Raw genomic sequence first — 21796 nt, forward strand, 5'->3', positions numbered from 1 at the left:
CAGACATTTGGAAGGTTGTTCAGCCACCAGACAGTGACTTGGCAATAATTGAACTGTGAGGCAGCTGTGCTGACAACTTCACTATTGTCCCTCCTTTCCTGTCTGCCCCCTTTTTCCAGCAGTGACGTTTTAATAAAAAAGTAAATGTTAAATTTATAATAATTTTAATAATTAATAATTTTATTTGAAAAAGTGGTAAGTTTTGCAAAAAATTTGATATTAATGAAGGTCTGTACTTTTGTTGGTGTTCTTACAGTTAGCAGCATAGAGTACGGTATCTCCATATACAGCATGTAACACTACAACGACATATAAACTTAACACTGCAGTAGATCTGTTCATACAAAGTAAATTTGAATAGTGATCAAAATTCTCATTTTCATTACCTGTAATAATTTTGTGTCTTTTTTTTTTCTTGTCTAGGACCCAGCTTTTTGGTTCATGTTGGAGTATTCTTTTCTATAATTCTAGTATTCACTATAATCAGTGCAGTTATTTATAAATTCTTCAAAATTGATATCATTCTCTGGTACAGAAAATCATGTCACCTCATTAGAAAAAAACAAGGTAGGTACTTTTTCAGTGCATGTTTAAATATTTCATTAATAACTAGTGTTACAGAGGGTAAAATATCTGTTAGGAAGGTTTCAAGGCCTGTATGCTGCAGCTAGGCGGAGTTGTGGCTCTGAGGCTAGGGATCTGCACTGGCAATTGAAGGCCAACAGGGACTCTGCTCTGTTGGGCCCTTGAGCAAGGCCCTTAACCTGCAATTGCTGAGCGCTTTGAGTAGTGAGAAAAGCACTATATACAGTAAATGCAAAGAATTATATTATTATTATTATTAGCTATCTGTTTTTAATATCAAATTTCCTTATACAGTTTCTTTTCCTTGTTTTGAGTTTCAGTTGTGAAGGATTAAAATAGGGCTGGAGTGGGACTACATGTGTATGCATTGCATTTTAAAAATACTCAGCCTTTTCCATATATCATGAACTCTTTATTGTGTGGTGCAGTGACATGCTGCTATGACAAGCTGCAGCTCTCCTCACCCTGTAATAGGTACAACAGTTTAAAAGTGTGTGTAGCCTTTGTATGATATGTAGTGTGCTTAAAATCAGAATCGATGACACAGATAAATAAAAACAATACATGAGAAAAAAAAGAAAATCAATCATCAAAATTCAGTTTGTTCATGTTCAGAATAATTAAGTCCTAACGTGAGACTGAAAAGAACAGTTAGTAGTAGCACTCCTGATGTCTGAAGCAATCTGGGAATATGGAATGTAAGAAGAAACGATTCAGCTACCTGAATGATCAATAGAACAGAAGGTGAAGTGGGAGTTTGAAAGACTAAAAGATTAGTTAAGCAATACTGGGCCAGCCCATTGAGAAGTCAGTCTATCATTTTCATATCTGTTTATTTTAATTCAGCGCCACAGGGGGGCATCGCTTCCACCAGCAGCACTGGGCACAAGTCAATCAAAGAGTTTGAGTAATCAGTATATAAAAAAGCAAAAAAAAAATATCAGAACTGAGACAGATGGACAATGCATGGATTCTGTTTTATAATTATTCTTGAACCAAAGACATTTGTACATTATTTTAACTAAAAACGAACCTTACAGCAGAATACTGTAATGAAACAATACAAGATAAGCCAAGAGTAAAAAAGAAAAAATTCTCCAAGTAAGTTAACCTTTAGCTCATTGTCTCTCATATTCTATTCATAATTAATCTTTTTTCAGAAGTGGATGGATATGGATAAGTCTACATGTCTACCTTCACCTTAGGTCATGAGTATGCAAAAATATTAGACTGTAACTTACACATGCCTATAAGGAGGGTGCAGTGCTGTGCTTTTGGGGTTACTTGGCATCACAGGTTGATGACTTTGGTCTGCTCACCTTAGTGTGCTTCCATGCCTCTCATCAGGATTAGTAAATGTGAACTGAGTGAGTGGCAAATGATGGGCCAGGAAAAACCTTCAATAATTTATTATAAATTTAGTACATCTAGCAGGATGTTGTTGCGTTTAATAAAACCTTTACTTTTAACCTTGTAAAGCTGTAAATGCTACCAACACTGGACATGATGCTAGTTTTTCACAGTGTACACTCATACTCACACAAGGCCAATTTAAGATTCTCTTTACAACCCATCAAAAAGACTTTGGACAGTGGTTAGAGATTGGAGTTCTTGAAGGTGAACATGAAAGTGCCCCAGAAAAAGCATTTGTACTTTTGTGGAAGTTCACCTGTTAATTATGTTTAGTTTACTTTACTTATGCCACATAGGTATAGCTAACTATAATTTGAGTGTGCCTGTGTTTGTGTATGTAAACGTATATCTGCTTTATTCCACCCCATGTGTACAGCTTTACCTACAAGTGAACTCCTCCTTTAAGCGAAATTAAATTTCTGAATAGCTACTTTATTATACCCCACTTGTACCGCTTTATTTCAACAACTTACACCCACCATTCTGCCCACCTCCCAGTTACATAGAACTGACATTGACAGTGGACGAGGCGAAGCAATAACTAGGGAAACTCATTCAGTATAAAGCTGCCAGACCTGATGGATTTAACCCTAATGTACTGAAGGAATGTACTGGGCAAGCTAGTGCAGCCTAAAGTCCTAAATGACTATAGACTGCTGGCTCTGACCTCACACTTATAAAGAATTTCGAAAGGCTAACACTAGCTCACTTGTCTAGCAGGGCCACATAGGGGTGGATGATGCTGTCATCTATCTGCTGAATAGATCCTACTCCCATCTGGAGAAAGAGAGTAGCGTGGTGAGGATATTGTTTTTAGTGCAGTTCACACCATACGGCCCAAACTGCTGGAGGAAAAGCTCTGGTCAATGAGGGTTGATGCTACCACTGTATTTTGGATAATGGACTACTAGCTGGTAGACCACAGTTTGTGTGGCTTAAGATCTTTGTATCCAATGCTGTCATGATTAGCATGGGGTTGCACAGGGGTTCCATAGGGGACTGTATTGGCTTTCTTGCTGTTCAGCTTTTATACCACAGATTTAAGATAGAAGTGTATCAGCCAAGGGCAGAAGAATTCATTCAGGGCACTATTGAAAGACTTTGTTGAATGGTGCAAATTAAACTACTTGCATCTCAGCACAAGTAAGACAAAGGAAATAATCATAGCATTCAGGAGAGTCAAGCCAATTCTGCACATTATTCTCATTGATAGAAAAAATGTGGATGTGTTGAGTACATATAAATACATCAGTGCACATCTGAACAACAGGTTTGTCTAGAGTACCAACACAGAGGCTGTATATAAGAAGAGTCGGAGTCGTCTCTACTTAATGAAGAGGCTGAAGTTGTTTGGTGTATGCAGGTCACTCATATGTGTGTTGTGCCAGTCTTTAGTGGTGAGTGTAATTTTATTATGCAGTAGTGTGCTGGGAAAGTGGCATTTGTGCAGGTGTTGTCAACTGATTAAATAAATGGATTACAAAAGCTAGCTCAGTCTTGGAAGTCAGGCTGGACTCATTGGAGGAAGTGGTAGAACAAACATCACTCAGCAAGCTTCTTACTGTCTTTGACAAGGACTCTCATTCCCTGTACAGTGGAACCTCGGTTCACGAACGTCTCGGTACACGTACAAATCGGTTTATGACCAAAAAGTTCGCCAAACTTTTGCCTCGGTTCACGACCACACACTCGGTATACAAACAAGCCAGTTTCCCTTTCTGTTTGTACATGTTCAGTCTCTCCCTGTGCATTTCCTGTGCAGAGAGCAAGAGAGAGAGAGAGAGAGAGAGAGAGCGAGAGAACGCAACACACGCACACGCACACACACACACACACGCAGACACACACATACACACAGGCAGCGCAAGAGAGAGAGCTGGACGCATAAGGTAGGAAGGCAGTTAAAGAATGCACTGGGCTTGATTTTGTTTTCACTTCTGTTTACAGCGATCGGTTCGTAGCGTGCTTGTTGCAATGTTACTTTTCTTGGTGGTTTGTTAAGTTACGGATTTTTTCAAATGTTCATTTTTTTCCTGTGCTTAAAACTCATTAAAAAAAAGTGTTTTTAGCCAGCGGTTGGTAGCGCTGTAGCGCGAACTATTGCAGTGTTAGTTTTCTCTGTTGTTCAAGGTTTTCTCAGTGTTATTCAGTGTTTTTACATTTAGTTTACTATTACGCTGTGCATTCTATGGTTTAATTAACTATATTTGTGCTTAAAAACTTAAAAAATATATATATATTTACATACAGTTTGTATGGTCTGGAACGGATTGATTGTATTTACATACAATCCTATGGGGGAAATTGCTTCGGTTTACGACCAGAGTTTTGGTACGAATTATGGTCGTGAACCGAGGTTCCACTGTATGGCTAAACAGACAAATGTATTTAGTAACGGACTGAAACAACTGCTTTGCTCCAAAGAGCATTACGTGAGGTCAATTCTACTCTCGAGAATCAGGCTCTATAATGATGGCTCACCCCTCGGCTGAGGTGGTATTGTACCCCTTGTACTGAATGGTACTGAGCTGGACATGCAGACATCTTAACAGATAGCGACACTGTGCCAATGACTGATGTCTTGTGCTGTAAAATTTTATGTATGTGCAATTGTAATCACTTTATATTTAGTAAATACGTATACTTTGTTAATTTACTTATAGTTAAATCTTGTTATTATGTATATTTGTATCTTGTAAGCATACTTAAAGTTATGTATTGTGAGAGACAGCTGGGACACCCTCAGCTGCAAAGGGCAGTGGTAGACAGCATGCACAGGGCATTGTCTCCTCCAGACCGCTAGATGGCAGTCCCACTGGGTTGTAGCAGTGCCAAGGTTTCCCACAGGGCTTCATGGAAACTGGAGTTCTTTGGCTCGGCCATGTTAGGTTCTGTGGGTCCGGTCTTACCTGGAATTGGTCCCGGGCCAAGCCTTTGGGACACCAGAAGTACTTCCGGGGATAGCTTAAAAGGAGCTGCCTTCCACAGCTCTAAGAGCTAGAGTCAGGATGAGGTGGACAAAGCTTGCTGAGAGGAGGTGAAGAGGCTAAGAGAAAAAGAAAGAGAAGAAAAGACAAAGTGTTACCTTGTTCTGCTTTGGAACTGTGTTTGTGGTGTGGGAAGCTCTTGTATGAAGAATTTGACACAAATAAAAGCCTCGTGTTTTCTGCACTAGCGTCCAAGCCTTTCTGTGTCAGGTGTTTGGGGAGCTAGAGCACCCCCTGGTGGCCACAGTATTTTTGTGCTCTTATTATCTTCTACTGTAAACCTACAATTTCCTTCAGGATTAATACATCTGTCTGTCTGTCTGTCTGTCTAATCTGCACATGGACAGCTGACATAAGTAAACTGATATTTCTTCTGTAAAGCTGCCGTATAGTGCCACACATATCTGGCTTTATCCACATGTGGACAGCTGCCTCAAGCAAATAGTCTTGGTAGCTTTGCATAAGCATTCTAAAGGTGTACCTTCAGACCTGAGAATCACTCAGTATCTTGGCCAATTACCAAAGCAGATGCCCACTCACCACCCTACTTTCTGTTAAAAGCATCTCTCCTCTGCCTCTAATAATTTTTTTCATGTTTCTAATCATGATAATTTCACTAAGAGGAGACCCCTCTCCCTTGCTGTTTGCTTTCTGCAATTGGAGCGATGTAATCAAACAACATAAATTGGTAAAAATGGGTCCCAGAGGCCATAAAGGTTGAGAAAAACTGGTCTAAATGATGATTTTTAGCTCTTATAAGCATGGGGTTAACAATAATTGCATAAATAAAACATTTACAAAAGATTTGTACTTTTACCCATCAATCTACTTTCAATAACGCATAACGAAGTCAAAACATGGTGTCAGAGAGGTTTGCAAATTTGTTAAATATCAAAAACCGAAATCTCTTATATTTATATGTATTCAGAGCCTTTGCTGTGGAATGCTACATTGTGGTCAGGTGCATTCTGTTTGCTTTAAGTCTCCTTGAAGCATGTCTAGAAGGTGTCTAGTACTTGATTGGTGTCCACTTGGGGCTAATTGAATAAATTGGAGATTGTTTTGAAAGGCAAGTAAGATCCCACAATTCACATTGCATGTAAGGACAGAAACAAAGCCATGAAGTCCAAAGGAACTCTCTTTAGACCTCCATGATAAAATTTCAGTGAGGCACAGGTCAGGGCAAGGCTAAAAAAACTTTTCTAAAGTTTTGAGTGTTCCCAGGAGCACAGTGACCTCAATAATGATGTAATGGAAGAAGTTTGGAAATACCAGGGCTCTTCTTAGCGTTGGTTGTTTGGCCAAACTGAGCAATCGGGTAAGGAGGGCCTTGGTGAACAAGAACCCAGTGGTCACTTTAATAAAGCTTCAGAAGTTTCCTGCTGAGATTGATAAAACTTTTAGAAGGGTGACCATCTCAGAAGCACTCCATCAATCACACATTTATGGTAAAGTGGCTATGCGGAAGACACTCTTGAGAAAAAGACAAAGACACAGCCTGCTTGGAGTTGGCCAAATGGCATTTAAAGGACTGTGATCACATGAAGAAAAAGATTTTCTAGCCTTATAAGACAAAAATTGAACTTTTTGGGCAAAGTCCAGGTACTATTCATCCCCTGCCTTATTCAAACACTACAGTAAAGCATGATGGTGGCAGCATCATGATTTTGAGTGCTTCTTAACAGTAGGGATGAGGAAATTGACTAGAATTGAAGGAAGGATGAATGCAACCAAATACAGAGAGGTCCTTGAAGAAACCTACTACAGAGTGAATGCAACCGCAGACTGGGGTGATGGTTCACCTTTGAGCATGACAATGTCCCTAGGTACATAACCAAGACAACACTGGAGTGGCTTTGGATAGGTCTCTCACTGTCCCTAAGTGGCCCAGCCAAAGCCCAAACATAAACCCAATGGAACATCTGTGAGAGACCTTAAGATGGCAGTTTACAGATGTCTAATCTAATGGAGCTTAACAGGATCAACCATAAATAATGGGATAAATTACTAGACTCTAGGTGTGCACAGCTTGTAGAGATTTCCCCAAGTGAACTTGAAGCTGTAATTGCTGTCAAAGGGTCTTCTACAAAGTACTGAAATAACGTATGAATACTTATGACTGATAACAGTATTTGATTTGTAATAAATTTGCAAACCTTTCTGGCAATAAATTTTCACTTTGCCATTATGAGTGCAGATAGATGGGCAAAACTGGAAAATGTATCCACTTTAAATTAAATTTACAACACAATAAATTGTGCAGCAAATGAAGAGGTCTGAATACTTTTTATATCTACTCTATGTCCACCTAAGAAATTAATAGTCAGTTATCTTAGTGGATATTACAGACTGTAGTGGAGGTGATTATAAAAAGGAATATAAGACAACAGCTATGAAGTATTTAGTCAACTTGAGTACAGAGAGGGGAGATTTGTTTCTGAATATCAATGCAACTTTGGGACACACATACTAAAAGAATGAGTCTTGTTGAGCTGAGGCCATCCTGGCAGCATCTGTGCATGGCAGGAAATAACCCCAGAGAGCAGCGCAGTCCTTCAGCGGGAGCTCTCACTCATGAAAGTCACAACTTGGCCCACTTAGAGGCACCAATCAGCACAACCTCTGCATCTTTAGGAAGTGGGAAGAAGGCAGACAATCTGACCTGAATCTGAACTCTTTAGAAAAGAGTCTTTAACCATTATTAAACCATTAATGTCTATATATTTAGTTATTAATACTTTAAGATAGCATGCGCATTTTCATTTTTTGGTGTTACTTTAGTCATGTTTTTAACATTAATAACAAACAAAACACTTTTTTAAAGTATGTGGTTAGTTTCCGATTTGATAAAGTAAATTATGGTTTTTGTTATGAATGTTAAGCATCTAGTTCAATTTCCAACCACTCATTTTGACATTTACATGACCTTATGCTCCCTGTGTTTATTTATTTTTCTTGTATCTGTGCAAAAATACATTAATAGAACTTCTCATTTGCTTTGTATAAGAGACATTTAAATATTTTTAAAAGCTGTTTATCTATAAAATTGTCACCAAAGAGAAGTATAACGAGACATGTGAAAACTAAGATTCAAAATAATAACATTGCACTAAAAAAGCTAAGCTGATGTTTGTTCACTGCTTTATATTTTATTAATTATGAAACATAATTTTAAGATGTGAAACTTTGCAGATATAGAATCTAAAGACATTCTAACACTTGACAGGTTTCATTGAGGGTTTCATTTTACAATTCAGAATCCGCAGGCTGTTAGATCAACGAACATTCTGAAAGGCAAAGTTTTGTGGGAAGGACTCAAACTCGACAAAAGACAGAGTCTAAAGTTGTGACGGTGTTTTAAACTCACCGTCAAAAATGTAGTTTCTTAAACAGGCAGTCAGTCAGTCATTACAGGGTCACGGGGGTCTGCTGGAGCCAATCCCAGCCAGCACAGGGCGTAAGGCAGGAACAAACCCTGGGCAGGGCGCCAGCCCACCGCAGTTTTTTAAACAGCCTTTGGAAAATGATGTCACACAATGCACCTTCCATTGGGTTAGCTGGTGGCAATGGAGTCTCATTGTTATCAACAAAAAAGACAAAATGGCGGTCAGTCAGTCAGTCATTATCCAACCCACTGTATCCTAACACAAGGTCACGGGGGTCTTCGGTGCCCATGAAAAATGAAATTAGCAGTCAAAATAGAAACAAAATAATAAAAAAACAGATAGATTTCCATTGGCACAAAAATGAACACTAGACAATAAAATGCCCTCTCTGTTTTCTCTAAGCGTGCAGCACCACATGCATGCAATTCTTATGTTTCTTATGTCACACAAGTATCACTTTTGTGTTTTGCATTGCAGTTTTTGTACAGATATTCTTTATATATGGATTTTGCCTTTTTTATTTCAACTCAGTTTCACATTTTTTCTCCCAACATTTATCTGATTATTATTTGTATTATAAGTCTTACTTACATGTGCAGGTTGCTTGGGAGAGTTTATTTGATATAGGATACATTTTCAATATTTTTATGTGCATATTCATCATTTCAGTTTTGTGTTTTTACTAGTTTAGAAAATATTAAATCAAATATTACACTAATTTTACAATTTCTTGGTGGAAAAACTCAGAATGATATCTGGTAACAAATGCATAAAGTTACAAATATGGCAGAGTAAAATTTAGCAACAACACGGATGCACCAACACCAGCAACAAGGATTTTGTGGCAGTGTTAGCCATTGCAAGAACACTTTAACAAAATGGCAATGTGAGGAAACCACAGCTACAATGACAATCTAGTAAATAACTAGATAGAAAAATAAAAATTGTAAATGCAAAAATGATCAGAAATCCATCCATCCATTTTCCAACCCGCTGAATCCGAACACAGGGTCACGGGGGTCTGCTGGAGCCAATCCCAGCCAACACAGGGCACAAGGCAGGGAACCAATCCTGGGCAGGGTGCCAACCCACCGCAGGACACACACAAACACACCCACACACCAAGCACACACTAGGGCCAATTTAGAATCACCAATCCACCTAACCTGCATGTCTTTGGACTGTGGGAGGAAACCGGAGCGCCCAGAGGAAACCCACGCAGACACGGGGAGAACATGCAAACTCCACGCAGGGAGAACCTGGGAAGCGAACCCAGGTCTCCTAACTGCGAGGCAGCAGCGCTACCACTGCGCCACCGTGCTGCCCATGATCAGAAATGATTGGTAGTAATACACAATTAAGAATTATGACACCTGCTGTTATCAGGAAACTGTACAGCAGTAAGGAGTTTATTTATTTGGCTTTTTACACTGTCAGTATTATATCTAGTTGATTGGACTGGTTTTATCTGCTTTACAGATATAAATAGAATACATGACTAAATAGGAGGTGCTTTAAGTTGTGCTGCTGCCTTGCAGTTAGAAGACCAGGGTTCATATCCAGTGTCTTCCCTGTGTGCAGTTTGCATGTTCTCCCCGTGTCTGTGTGGGTTTCCTCCGGGTGCTCCAGTTTCCTCCCATTGTCCAAAGACATGCAGTTTAGGTGGATTGCTGATACTAAACTGGCCCTGTTTGTGTGTGTGTCCTGTAATGGACTGGCACCCTGTCCAGGGTTTGTTCCTGCCATTTGCCCTGTGCTAGCTGGGATAGGCTCCAGCACCCCTCAAAACCTGTTCAGGACTAAGCTGATTAGGAAATGACTTACTGATATAAGTAAATACAAATAAGAAGACGTCACGCACACGTGAGCAGCAATGTTCAATAAACTCAGTAACAGCAGAAGGAGCAATAAAAAGATAATGTAACTGCAGTCAAATGTGTGCCAGAGAAGAGACGTCAATTCACACCTGGGTACCAGCGTTCAGTTGCAATGTCATCAGTCCCTTTCATGAATGGAATTTTAGAGGTACAGCAACATGGAAATTTGTTGTGCAGCTATTTAGGAAAAAGTTGAGAAAGGTCGGGAACATGACATGCACACTGATGAATTATTTTGAAAATGTAAAAACTCTATGCCCATTGAAATAAATGGTACTTCTGGTATTAAAGAATATTCTGCCACTTTAATTCTTTCATAGAGCTTCACTCATAACTAATGTTGTCCATCTTGAATTAAACATTTTGCCGGGTTATCATGTTTTTAGGGTAGTGAGTGTTTTTCTTAAGCATATGCCCACCGGCACATTGCACATATTTTCATTGTTTTTTTTTTTTCTTTTTTTCAGAAAGCGATGGAAAGACTTACGATGCGTATGTTGTTTATTCCAAAAATAATCCTTGGGCACCGTCAAACAAGGCTGCTCAGTTTGCTCTTCAGATTCTTCCTCATGTGCTGGAGAAGAAATGTGGATATAAACTTTTCATATTTGGTAGAGATGAACTGCCTGGTGAAGGTGAGATAAGATACCTGACTGTTCACAGGGGTCTGTCATAATAAAATGGAAGCAAGCTGCTGACAGAATGCAGTGAAATTTTGAATTCTCTAAACCCAAAGTAAAAATACTGCCTTGTCCATGCTAGCCATTTTCAGTAGTTGTAAAGTAAAGTGTATAACACTGTTAATTCACTGTTGAAGCCTGCCATGAGCCCAAAGCCAGCCATGGTAACATTTAGGCCGTACTCCAGCACCTCAAGTCTATGTCAGACTCAGGCAAAATTAAACACGTTACATTTGAAAAAGGATGCTGTACAATAATGCATTGAGCTCATCCTTGGTTTTCACTTCTTCCTTTTGGGAAGCGCTACTGAAACCTCACCACTCACTCCATCCGGTTCAGGAACAGCTTCTTCCTCAGGCCGTAAGACCACTGAACTTCCAGTAACCTGATCCTAAAATGATTTCCTCATATGCCTCCATAAACATTATATTGCTATACTAAAAGGAAACAAAGTGGTATTCATTGAAAATAACTAATAATGTCAACTGGCTTTATTTTTCTAGCTGTGACAGATGTGGTGCTGAAAAACATTCAGAAAAGCAGAAGATTAATTTTCATCTATGCGTCTAAACTATATGATGAAGAGGATCCCCTTGTTCTGTTTGAACTCCACACTGGATTGTATGATGCCTTGATATGTAATAAAGTAAAAGTCATTTTGATTGAGCTGGAGGTAATACGAGACTATTCTGGCTTTCCTGAATCAGTAAAATATTTTAAGGAGAAGCAAGGAGCTGTACATTGGAAAGGAAGCTTCACAGGGAAATACATGTCACCATCAACCCGTTTTTGGAAACAAGTCCGATACCTCATGCCAATGATTGAGGAAAAACAGTCAGATAAAAACAATTTTTCTCTCTCTGTTTAATATATGAATTGTCCTTAAAATACAGCCTTGTAAATACGTAGTGACACTACAGTTCTTTTTATATTTTGGGTATGTGTGATGAATTGTGAGTGTTTGGTTCAATGTACACATTATTTTTACAAAGCACTATTCCAAATGAGACACAAAAAGAAATTCAAAAGACACTTTCAATTCCCTATGAAAATTAAAAACAATAAAAATGATTCACTTGTATTAAAATGTGGTTTTTAATTGCTTATTATTTACTTATTTTCTGTGCAGAGCTGAAACCTGTTAAAATGCAACCAATGTAGACATGACATACAAATAAACCAGCCTGTCCTTGACATGTCAAAGGAAACTGGAGTGCCAGGAGTAAATATTCACAAATGCATAATAAGAAAAGGTCGGCACGGTGGCGCAGTGGGTAGCGCTGCTGCCTCGCAGTTGGGAGACCTGAGGACCTGGGTTCGCTTCCCGGGTCCTCCCTGCGTGGAGTTTGCATGTTCTCCCCGTGTCTGCGTGGGTTTCCTCCTGGCGCTCCGGTTTCCTCCCACAGTCCAAAGACATGCTGGTTAGGTGGATTGGCGATTCTAAATTGGCCCTAGTGTATGCTTGGTGTGTGGGTGGGTGTGTTTGTGTGTGTCCTGTGGTGGGTTGGCACCCTGCCCGGGATTGGTTCCTGCCTTCTGCCCTGTGTTGGCTGGGATTGGCTCCAGCAGACCCCCGTGACCCTGTGTTCAGATTAGGGGTGGGCGGTATGACCAAAATTTTGTATCACGGTATTTTTCTAAATTATCCCGGTTTCACGGTATTTGACGGTATTTTTTTCCCATGCATGAGTGGATGTTAACCACATTTTCCACTGCAATTACTGCAATAGACTGGCTAAGAATAACCTATTCCACTGTCATGAGCATTGTACATTGTACAAAAAAAACATTTTAATGTGCACAAAAGTGTTAATACAGGTTTGAATGGTCCCATAAAGTGATGGTTTTCAAGGGGGTGGCACTAATGAAGAGAAGGAATCACATTGCATGACAGATGCAGTCAAAATATAGAACCTTTTTATTGAACAAATTTTGCAAACAACTATTTTGACAACATATTTTCAACCATCTCATCATTAAACTGCATAATATTTAAATTAATAAATAACAACAATAAAATAAATAATAGTTCAACTTCCAGTAATAATAACAATAAAATAAATAGTGCAAATTCCAGTAATAATACTATTACTTCAAAGCTTCAAGCCCAGATACATTATATACATTATACAGTATTCAAGTATTGAGAAAAAAAAAAGTGAATGTGTATTCACACATTTGAACATAATGAACAAGGCACTTATGTAAATCTTAGCCATTACAAATTCTGGGCAAGGAAAACCAGACGGTCAACAGCATCTGGTTTGAGTACTGCCCTGTGGCACCTGACAATGTTCCCACCAGTACTGAAAGCTGTTTCAGTACGTGTTCAGCACAAGCTACAGGAACGTGTTCAGCACCACAATCAGCTGGGGTCAGATCAGCTGATCCCGGTACCTCACTTTCATTTTTGATCTCCATCTCTATATGATCACTTGCATCAAAATCAGAGTCTCAAACGATAGCTAGCTAGACTGAGGCATCTCACAACGTGGGAGTTTCCGACAACGTATCGTAATGCATCGATCGGCCCACAGAAAAGTTTGTTTGCCGCGCCAACTTGAAAATGTATATTTTACACAATTTTATATAAATTATCGTCTCGCTTTCAACATCATAACTTCGAAAAATCTAAGTTGAACCATCGTAAGTAGGGGACTGACTACCTGTATTGACTGATAATAGAGATAACAGAAAACTGATTATACACACTTTCATTATACATTTCTTATTGTAGCGTCTCAGCCAGGTTGAAGCCTTTTTTTTTTTTTTTTTTTTGAAGTGACTGTTGAATCCGACTGAGGGAAGGCGGAGTACAACGCAGAGGAATGGCAGCAGGGGCATGATAGATGCGGTAGGGGGGGGGGGGGGCAACACCCGGGACGGGAGAAGGGGGGAGAGTGGTGAGTTGGAGAAGGAACTGGAAGGTTGTGTGGTGGGGTTACAAAGTCAGCGTTCTTATTTCTTGACTGTTCAAATAAACTTTTGTGAGACTTTACTACGTCTGTCTGTTTTTTTTTCTTCTCGAACCTGACACGGAGGTTGCTACATTATTACTATAGCATGTTTTTACGACCATTACTTAAAATAGTTTAATAACTATTACATACCTATGGCTTTGTAAAGCCTGTGTCCAAAGCACTGGAGTCTTGTCCAATTGTTAATTTTGACAGCCTTCTTGATGTTGGCCCCACTGTCCGTTGTGATGGCCACTTGCCTCTGCTCTGCAAGCCCTCAGGAATTGAATGCCTCCAGCAAGCCTGCAGCAAGTAATTCGCCAGTGTGGTCATTTGGAAAATAGCTTGTTTGGAGGCAATAACTTTTCAATAGCCAGTCATCATTTATAAAATGAATCGTCAGGCTCAGATATGGCTCCATAGTGCGACTTGACCACACATCTGCTGTAGTTGAATAGTCGGTGACTGTAGCCACCTCTGCTTGTAATTTCCCTCTGTGTTCTCGGTACAAGTCGGGGATCGCCGTTTGGCTAAAGTACTTGCGACTTGGGATCACATATCTGGGATCCAGTGTCTTGATCATAGCCCTGAATCCACCTTTCTCCACAGTACTTAACGGAACCATATCTTTGGCTATATGGACTGTAATGGCGTTGGTTATCTCGATCCACCGCTTGCTTTTTTTGTCGTAGGCAGTACTTCTAGCAAACGCGTCTACAAGTGACATCTGACTTGAATGTCCCCTAGGTTTTTCAGTTTTACCTGAGGACATGGAGGGTGCCAATCTTAGTTCAACGAATTCATGGTACTCCAACGCATGTTTGCGGCTAAGGTGGTGCAGCAAATTGCTCGTGTTGCCGCCTCTGGTGACAACTTTAGCTCGACAGCATTTACAATAAATAGTTGTTTGGTCCACATCCAACTTTTTAAAGTCAAAGTATCTCTTTCTTCGGCAAAAGTTCTTTTGTGTCATCATATTTAACTTTATCATCTGCTACAGCTTCAGTTTTACAATGTTCACCGTCCATTTTCACTGCGCAATACCTCCACTAACGCATGCGTGTTTAGCGGTGTAACAGTGAAAAAGGTCCCCCCTTAAACAGTTTCCCGATGCGCCAGGTTCCGAACATTGTTTAGTCTATTTTAACCGGTGTTGCGGTATGAGAAAAATCCATATCATAACAAAAATAAAAAACGGTTTTTGGTATGAACCGGTATACCGCCCAGCACTAGTTCAGATTCAGTGGGTTGGAAAATGGATGGATAGATAATAAGAAAATGTAAACTTTACACACTTGAGTTGATGTATTACTGTACTATGCTTTCATTATTTAAAATTTTTCCATGGTAAACCTTTACAAAGGATTATATAATGCTTGTAAATGACTTATTGAAAGTTATAAACTGTTATAAACACATGAATTATCATTTAATAACAAAACTGTTTAAATATTTATGAACTAATGATCTGTTAATGCATGTTAATGACTGTCACGATTTGTGCCAAAGCTCAAAAATGGGTGCACACCTCTAATAAACCACAAAATCTCCCTTAATAGGCCTCACTTCAGGCAGCCTAGCCCCAATCCAAAAAGCAGGCTTTCAGCCAACACAGGCCCCAAAATGGAGCTCAGGCTTTAAAATAAACAAGATTCAGAAAAACCTCTTGTCATAAAAAGAACAAAATCAAAGTTAATATTTAAATTTAATTTTTAAAGAATGTATTTAAAGAAAAATAATATTAACAAAACGGCAAGGCAGGAAAAAATGTGTTTTGTCTAAAATACAAAAACTTAAAGCAAACAAATCTTAGACAGTATCCATAAACTATACTTTAAGGGCAAAGCAGACATTGAAGCTAGAAAATCCAATACAAAATTACAAAATCAAGAAACAGGAATCAAAAGCCACAGAAAGTAATGTCGAAACTTCCCTTTAAACGATAACTGAGGTAGTATCCCATCTTCAAGATCCAGTGGCCTTGCCTCCTTTGGCCCTGTGTAACAGGGCACACAACTAAATTAACTACAAAAATTAGAGTAACACAAAAGTACAAAATAAGATGACATCACAATATTACATAAATACAAAACCAAAATCACCTGATGAACGTTCTCTAGTGAGGTGGTTTAATAATTGAGAACCCACTTCCAGTGGCTGTTATTCTTTTATTTTGGCGGACCAAAATAGGCAGTGCTAGAGACTGAGCTTATGAAGACTTGGTGACTTCTAACTGTAAGGTGGCTGCACATGCATCAATTACAGTAGCTGCATTAGTAAAATTTCAACAAGTTAGTGGGTTAACTAATGAAACATTCAGAGTTTCATGAAGAACACATAATTCAGCCGGGCATAGCTTATCCTTCTCCATGGTTTTCAAACTACTGTCAAATCATGATGTGAAGGTCCCAGACATTCTCCTGTCTACAGCCCGGTAACTTCTGCATATACAAGTGGCGCTCTGAGTGAAGAAGAATCCTTGGTTGGCTTCCAATTTCTCCTTCAGGATCAAAAAAAAATGAGTCAATCATCTCTAGAGCAACATCATGAAAGACTTCCTTCCAGGAGTTGTCCTTGCCAGTTAGAGGTCTGGTATTTACACATGGGTGGGGGTTGATTTGTTTCAAACCAAGTCTTGTAAATCTTGACTTATTTGTATGGAATGTTATTTGATTGTAATAAAATCAATAAAATCCAAAAAAAAAGAGAGGTTTGGTATTTACTGAAGCTGGACTTCCTGTGGCATTCAGGTCTGTGTCACACCCAAATCCCTCCCCGTAAGTATTTCAGATGGACCCAAAACTGTGTAACACACCTGATGGTCTCTTCTTGACAACCTGTGCACCTTCTTATTCATGCAGTTACCTAATCAGACAATCACATGGCAGCAGCGCAATCCATAAAATTATACAGATACAGGTCAGTGGCTTCGGCTGATGTTCACACCAAAATGGACAAAAATGTGATCTCAGTGATTTTGACCGTGGCATGACCAGACGGTCTGGTTTGAGTATTTTTGCAATTGCTGATCTCCTGGGATTTTCACACACAAGAATCTCCAGAGTTTATTCAAAATGCTGGAAAAAAAAACATCCAGTGAGTGACAGTTCTGTGGAGGGAAACTCCTTGTTGATGAGAGTGGGCAGAGAGGAGAATGGCCAGACTTGTTCATGCTGACAGAAAGGCTTCAGTAACTCAGATAACCACTCTGTACAACTGTGGTGAGCAGAAAATCTTCTCAGAAAGCACAAAACATTGAACCTTGAGGTGAATGGGCTACATAAGCAGATGACCATGTTGGGTTCCACTTCAGTCAGCCAAGAACAAAAAGGTGAGGCTTCAGTGGGACACAGGCCCATCAAAACTGGACAGTTTTGGAAAAACATAGCCTGGTCAAACGAATCTTGATTTCTGCTGAGATACACAGACTGTAGAGTCAAAACGTGTTGCCAACAGCATGAATCCATGTACTTAATCTGCCTTGTCTCAACAGTCCAGGCTTGTGCTGGTAATTTAATGGTGTTAGGAATGTTTTCTTAGGCCCCATTAATACCAGTCAGTCATTGACTGAATGCCACTGTCTTATTTGAGTATTGTTGTTGACCATATGCACCCATTCACAGCCACATCTTCTAATGGCTACTCATAGCACAATAGTACACCATGACACAAAGCAAAAGTCGTCTTAAACTGTTTTCATGAACATGACAATGAGTTCAGTAACCTACCCAGTCACCGGATCTGAATCCAATGGAACACCTTTGGGATGTGGTACAACGAGAAATTCACTTCATGAATGTGCAGCTGACAAATCTGCAGAGATTGTGTGATTCACTCATGTCAGCATGGACCAGAATTTCAAAGGAACTGTGGAATCCATGCCACGAGAAAACAAGACTGTTTTGAGAGCAAACAGAGGCTCTACTCGGGGAGTGTCAATAATGTTCATAATTTGCTCTGAGTGTATATATCTATCATAAAGCACCTTTTATATACATACTGTATATATATATATATATGTGTGTGTGTGTGTGTGCCCTTTGCCACCAGTGCAATTGAATTCTTACTTGCGCTTACCCTCAGTAAGTGAAGCACACACAGCAGACAGCACATAATAGGCAACAAAGCCGAGTGGAGCAGTAGAACGTAGCACCCATCACACATGCCCATCTGTGGACCACCTCGGGTCAAGAGGGGGTGCCCATGTTAACCTTCTCCTCTTTTGTTCCCTCCATAGTACTGAGAAGATGCCCAGTGAGGACAACTGACTCTGCTCCTTCAGGTGCCTATAACACCCAAGGCTGCTGTAAGGTGGCATGCATTTTGGAACAGACTGCACTGCAAGATGGAGATCTTTGCAACTTGAAACACCTGGCTCACTTACCTAGTCTGACGGCTTTCTTATTTTGCTTTTGTTATCACTTGTAATAGTGGTCCATATCGTTGATTTTTGTTGGACTGAATTAAAGCGAGGACAGCCGGGTTGGCATCCTAATATTTTTCTGTGGGACTTGCAATACTTGCAATATATTCTACCACACACCACAGGGATCATCAGTTATTGTGACTAAAAAAATAACGATTTGATGATGTGATGGTTTTGAAAGCATGAAGTAAACTGAAAATGATCTTATAGGATATGTGGTGTGAATGGACATGTGAGAACGCATGTAAAATGCTTAAATTATGAAAATGAATGACATTAATTGAAAGAAAATCATCTAAATTATGGTTTGTACTTTAGGTGAGGACCAACTGCGTAGGTTTTAAAGAACAGCTTTTCTTGAAATTTTGAACTGAAGAACTGAAACAGGAAACTAAAAGTAAGAATGGTTGAAATATGCAAAATAACCTAACAAGTACAGAAGAGATGTTAATAGGTGGAGTGGTAGAGGAAATTAACATAAAAGAAAGACACATGCTGGTGCACAAAAAACAATTCAACCCTGTCAATTGTTCTTTATAAATTTGAGGTTGCTGAATACAAACCCGGAAACAGAAGTGCTCTGTCATGACCAATCTTTTGATGATTTACCATGAAAAAACACAATTTTAGAGAAAAAGCATAATATATTTTTAAAATTAATTGTTCAGACTTGAAAAACTGATAAGTTACACATGTAATTGTTTCAGTTATAATTATTCCTTACAAAAAGGAGCCACTTGAAAATTTTTTCCTCTTATAAATCCTCTGCCAGGTGTTTCGAAGTATGAAAGAACTGAAGAAATCAGAAGAAATGAGGAAAGCAAGGAAAATGATGAAAGAGAAACTGCAGAGAAGTACAGACAATGATATCATTAAGAAGTGGAGCAAACTAAAGGGAGAGAAGATAAAATAATTCATACCTTTATGGGAGTGGAGCACACAGCTGACATTCGAGGTAATGTGAATAGAGTAAGACCTGTAGAAAAAGGAGTAAAAGTTAAACAGAAACAGCATATGGGAGTGTTAACAGGAAAATTAAACAAAGATTAATAATATACTGCTCAAAAAATTAAAAGGAACACTTTTTATTCAGAGTACACCATCAAGTCAGTGAAACTTCTGGGATATTGATCTGGTTAGTTAAGTAACAAAGAGGGTTGTTAATCAGTTTCAGCTGCTTTGGTGTTAATGAAATTAACAACAGGTGCACTAGAGGGGCAACAATGAGATGACCCCCATAATAGGAATGGTTTAACAGGTGGAGGCCACTGACATTTTTCCTCACTTCATCTTCTCTTACTGTTTTTTCACTAGTTTTGCATTTGGCTACAGTCAGTGTCACTACTGGTAGCATGATGTGATACCTGGACCCTACAGAGGTTGCACAGGTAGTCCAACTTCTCCAGGATGGCACATCAATACGTGCCATTGCCAGAAGGTTTGCTGTGTCTCCCAGCACAGTCATAAGGGCATGGAGGAGATTCCAGGAGACAGGCAGTTACTCTAGGAGAAGGCCATAGAAGGTCCTTAACCCATCAGCAGGACCGGTGTCTGCTCCTTTGGACTAAGGAGGAACAGGATGAGCACTGCCAAAGCCCTACAAAATGACCTCCAGCAGGCAATTGGTGTGAATGTCTCTGACCAAACAATCAGAAACAGACTTCATGAGGATGACCTGAGGGCCTGACATCCTCTAGTGGGCCCTGTGTTCACTGCCCGGCACCGTGGAGCTCGATTGCCATTTGCCATAGAATACCAGAATTGGCAGGTCCACCACTGGCGCCCAGTGCTTTTCACAGATGAGAGCAGGTTCACCCTGAGCACATGTGATAGACGTGAAAGGATCTCGAGAAGCCGTGGAGAATGTTATGCTGCCAGTAACATCGTTTAGCATGACCGATTTGGTTGTGGGTCAGTGATGGTCTGGGGAGGCATATCCATGGAGGGACGCACAGACCTCTACAGGCTACACAGCGGCACCTTGACTGCCATTCGGTATTAGGAAGAAATCCTTGGACCCATTGTCAGACCCTATGCTGGTGCAGTGAGTCCTGGGTTCCTCCTGTTGCACGACAATGACTGGCTTCATGTGGCGAGAGTATGCAGGCAGTTCCTGGAGGATGAAGGAATTGATACCATTGACTGGCCCTCACGCTCGCCTGTTCTATATCCAATAGAACACCTCTGGGACATTATGTTTCGATCCATCCAACGTTGCCAGGTTGTACCTCAGACTGTCCAGGAGCTCAGTGATGCCCTGGTCCAGATCTGGGAGGAGATCCCCAGGACAGCATCCGTCATCTCATTAGGAGCATGCCCTGATGTTGTCACGCATGCATACAAGCATGTGGGGGCCATACAAACTACAGAGTACGATTTTGAGTTGCTGTAATGAAAATGGACTAGCCTACCGCATCATTTTTTCACTTTGATTTTCAGGGTGTCTTTGAATTCAGCCCTCTGTAGGTTGATAATTTTCATTTCCATCAAATGATGTGGCATCCTTTCGTTCCTAACACATTACCCAGTCCATATCAGTAGAGATATCCAGCATTAACATCTGATGTGTTTTCAAAGTGTCCCTTTCATTTTTTTGAGCAGTTTATGAAGAAGTAATTGAAAGTAGATTTGTTAAGGTAGCATTGTGGTATAAGGTTAAAAAAGTAGAATTGATGATTGTTTTGTGTACGAAGGATGACTTTTTTATAACTACTAAAACAGTCAATTCAGAATTATCAGTTAGAAAAAATGTGTCATACACTTTATTAAAAAGGACGGAATTTAGTGTTAACCAATGGAAAGTAAAGTTATAATAAATTGAAAAAGGAGTCAAACACTTAGATGTTTTTTATAATGCAGAAGAGAGTTTAAACAGTGTGGCAGAAAAAAAGACAATGTGAACAGCCAAAGAAGCAAAAGCAAATGGCAATAACTGAGCAAGAGAAGCATCAGGAAAGGTGAGCTGTCCACAAGCACATGGCTCGGGAGTAACACTTCATAAACGAGGCTCAGTTCTGAGGGGGTCCAGTCAAAAAACCAAATTGATTTTCATTGTGCTGTCGATGGTAGACTTGGTTAGCAGCAGGTTGGTGTCCAGCTCAGTGTTGCAGCCATTCAGCCACAAAATCTTTCAGGTATTTCAGTCAGTTCTTTATGTTCATTCTTAAAACTCAAGATGAATTTAGTCCTGAAGAAAATAATTTAAAAAAGAGGTTGGCAGCCATCCATTAGGAATCTGACTTTTCTGGTCTGAAAAACAAAAGAAATAATATCAGGGATTTGCAGGGGTGTGATAGTCTAAACATATCTGCTTTGAAACAGAAAACCAAATGAAAAGTGCAGACACAAAGGTGATCGAGCCAGAGGACTGAAGCAGACAAGTAAAATACACCAAAGGAAAAGCCCAATCAGAATGCTTTTGTTTGAAATCCTGCAGGCGTACTTGCATTGGTTATGCCTACTTTTTTGTTTTTTTACTTTTTTTA

The 21796-nt window shown here is 39.7% G+C and overlaps 1 protein-coding gene across 1 annotated transcript in view; it reads left to right on the plus strand.

Moving 5' to 3' along the window:
• Positions 1-11997, plus strand: part of LOC114650764 (interleukin-1 receptor type 1-like) — a 92116-nt gene extending 80119 nt beyond the window's left edge. The window contains exons 10-12 of the mRNA XM_028800601.2: positions 424-567; positions 10716-10883; positions 11432-11997. Coding sequence (XP_028656434.1) covers positions 424-567; positions 10716-10883; positions 11432-11796 — 677 coding nt within the window. The 3' untranslated portion in view covers positions 11797-11997. The remainder of the gene's footprint in view (positions 1-423; positions 568-10715; positions 10884-11431) is intronic.
• Positions 11998-21796: the final 9799 nt, after the last annotated feature.

Source organism: Erpetoichthys calabaricus, chromosome 4 (genome assembly GCF_900747795.2).
Source record: "Erpetoichthys calabaricus chromosome 4, fErpCal1.3, whole genome shotgun sequence".
Classification (NCBI taxonomy): domain Eukaryota; kingdom Metazoa; phylum Chordata; class Cladistia; order Polypteriformes; family Polypteridae; genus Erpetoichthys; species Erpetoichthys calabaricus.